Here is a 757-nt window from a genome sequence, read left to right on the forward strand (position 1 = left end):
AGGTAAGAAGAACATACGATCATTTTATAGAAGAATCTAGCAGGGTCAGTTTGCAAAATTTCGATACCATGTCTAAACACTCTATTTTGGATCAATTTGCAAAGCTTGATAAACTGCTACAAATTACCAACGAGCTTGAACGATCGAAAATCTTAATAGTCAACGAGAGAGACTCATCGCTTTTTACGTCCTCCGAGCAGGAGCTTATCTCCAGTGGAGAGCGGCTGGAAGCATTGAGTGAGCTATTGTGCGAGTACTCCAATAAACTTTGTAAAAATTGACTATTTGTGTGCAATTTATTGTATTTATTTTTTCATACATTTGTAGATCAGCGAAAATGGCATTGGCATTAGGCCAATTGAGCGTCCTTCTTTTTATAATCACTTTTCTTTGCGAATTTTTTGGAGTGATTTCTTCTATTCCTGGAGACATTCTGGATGATAGATTCAACTCCGATGATGGTGGTGGACCCTTGTGGCGCTATCAATACAACTATTCCTTAAAGTGGCCATATGTCCTTTCCAAAGATGCCAAGCAGCCGGTTTATTATGATATTTACAATGGTTCTATTTAACACAATAATATTAGATGCGGTAATTGGCAAGAAAAGCATTGTATTGACCCCGTCTTTACCCCATAAAATGGGATCTGTCTGGTCGAAAAGTAAAAACGACCTTGAGGAGTGGATGGCGGTCCTTTCATTGAAAATCCTTAAAAACAACATGTCGGAAACAGGATCTGATGGGTTTGCTTTTTG

The 757-nt window shown here is 38.3% G+C and overlaps 1 protein-coding gene across 1 annotated transcript; it reads left to right on the plus strand.

The window, feature by feature from the left end:
* On the plus strand, positions 1–574 carry DI09_458p10 (uncharacterized protein; the record flags this gene model as incomplete). Its single annotated transcript, XM_013382077.1, has 2 exons — positions 1–270; positions 333–574. Coding segments are annotated over 2 exons (512 nt in total), but the record flags the coding sequence as incomplete, so codon positions are not given.
* Positions 575–757: the final 183 nt, after the last annotated feature.

Source organism: Mitosporidium daphniae, assembly GCF_000760515.2.
Source record: "Mitosporidium daphniae strain UGP3 chromosome Unknown contig-454, whole genome shotgun sequence".
Classification (NCBI taxonomy): Eukaryota; Fungi; Microsporidia; genus Mitosporidium; species Mitosporidium daphniae.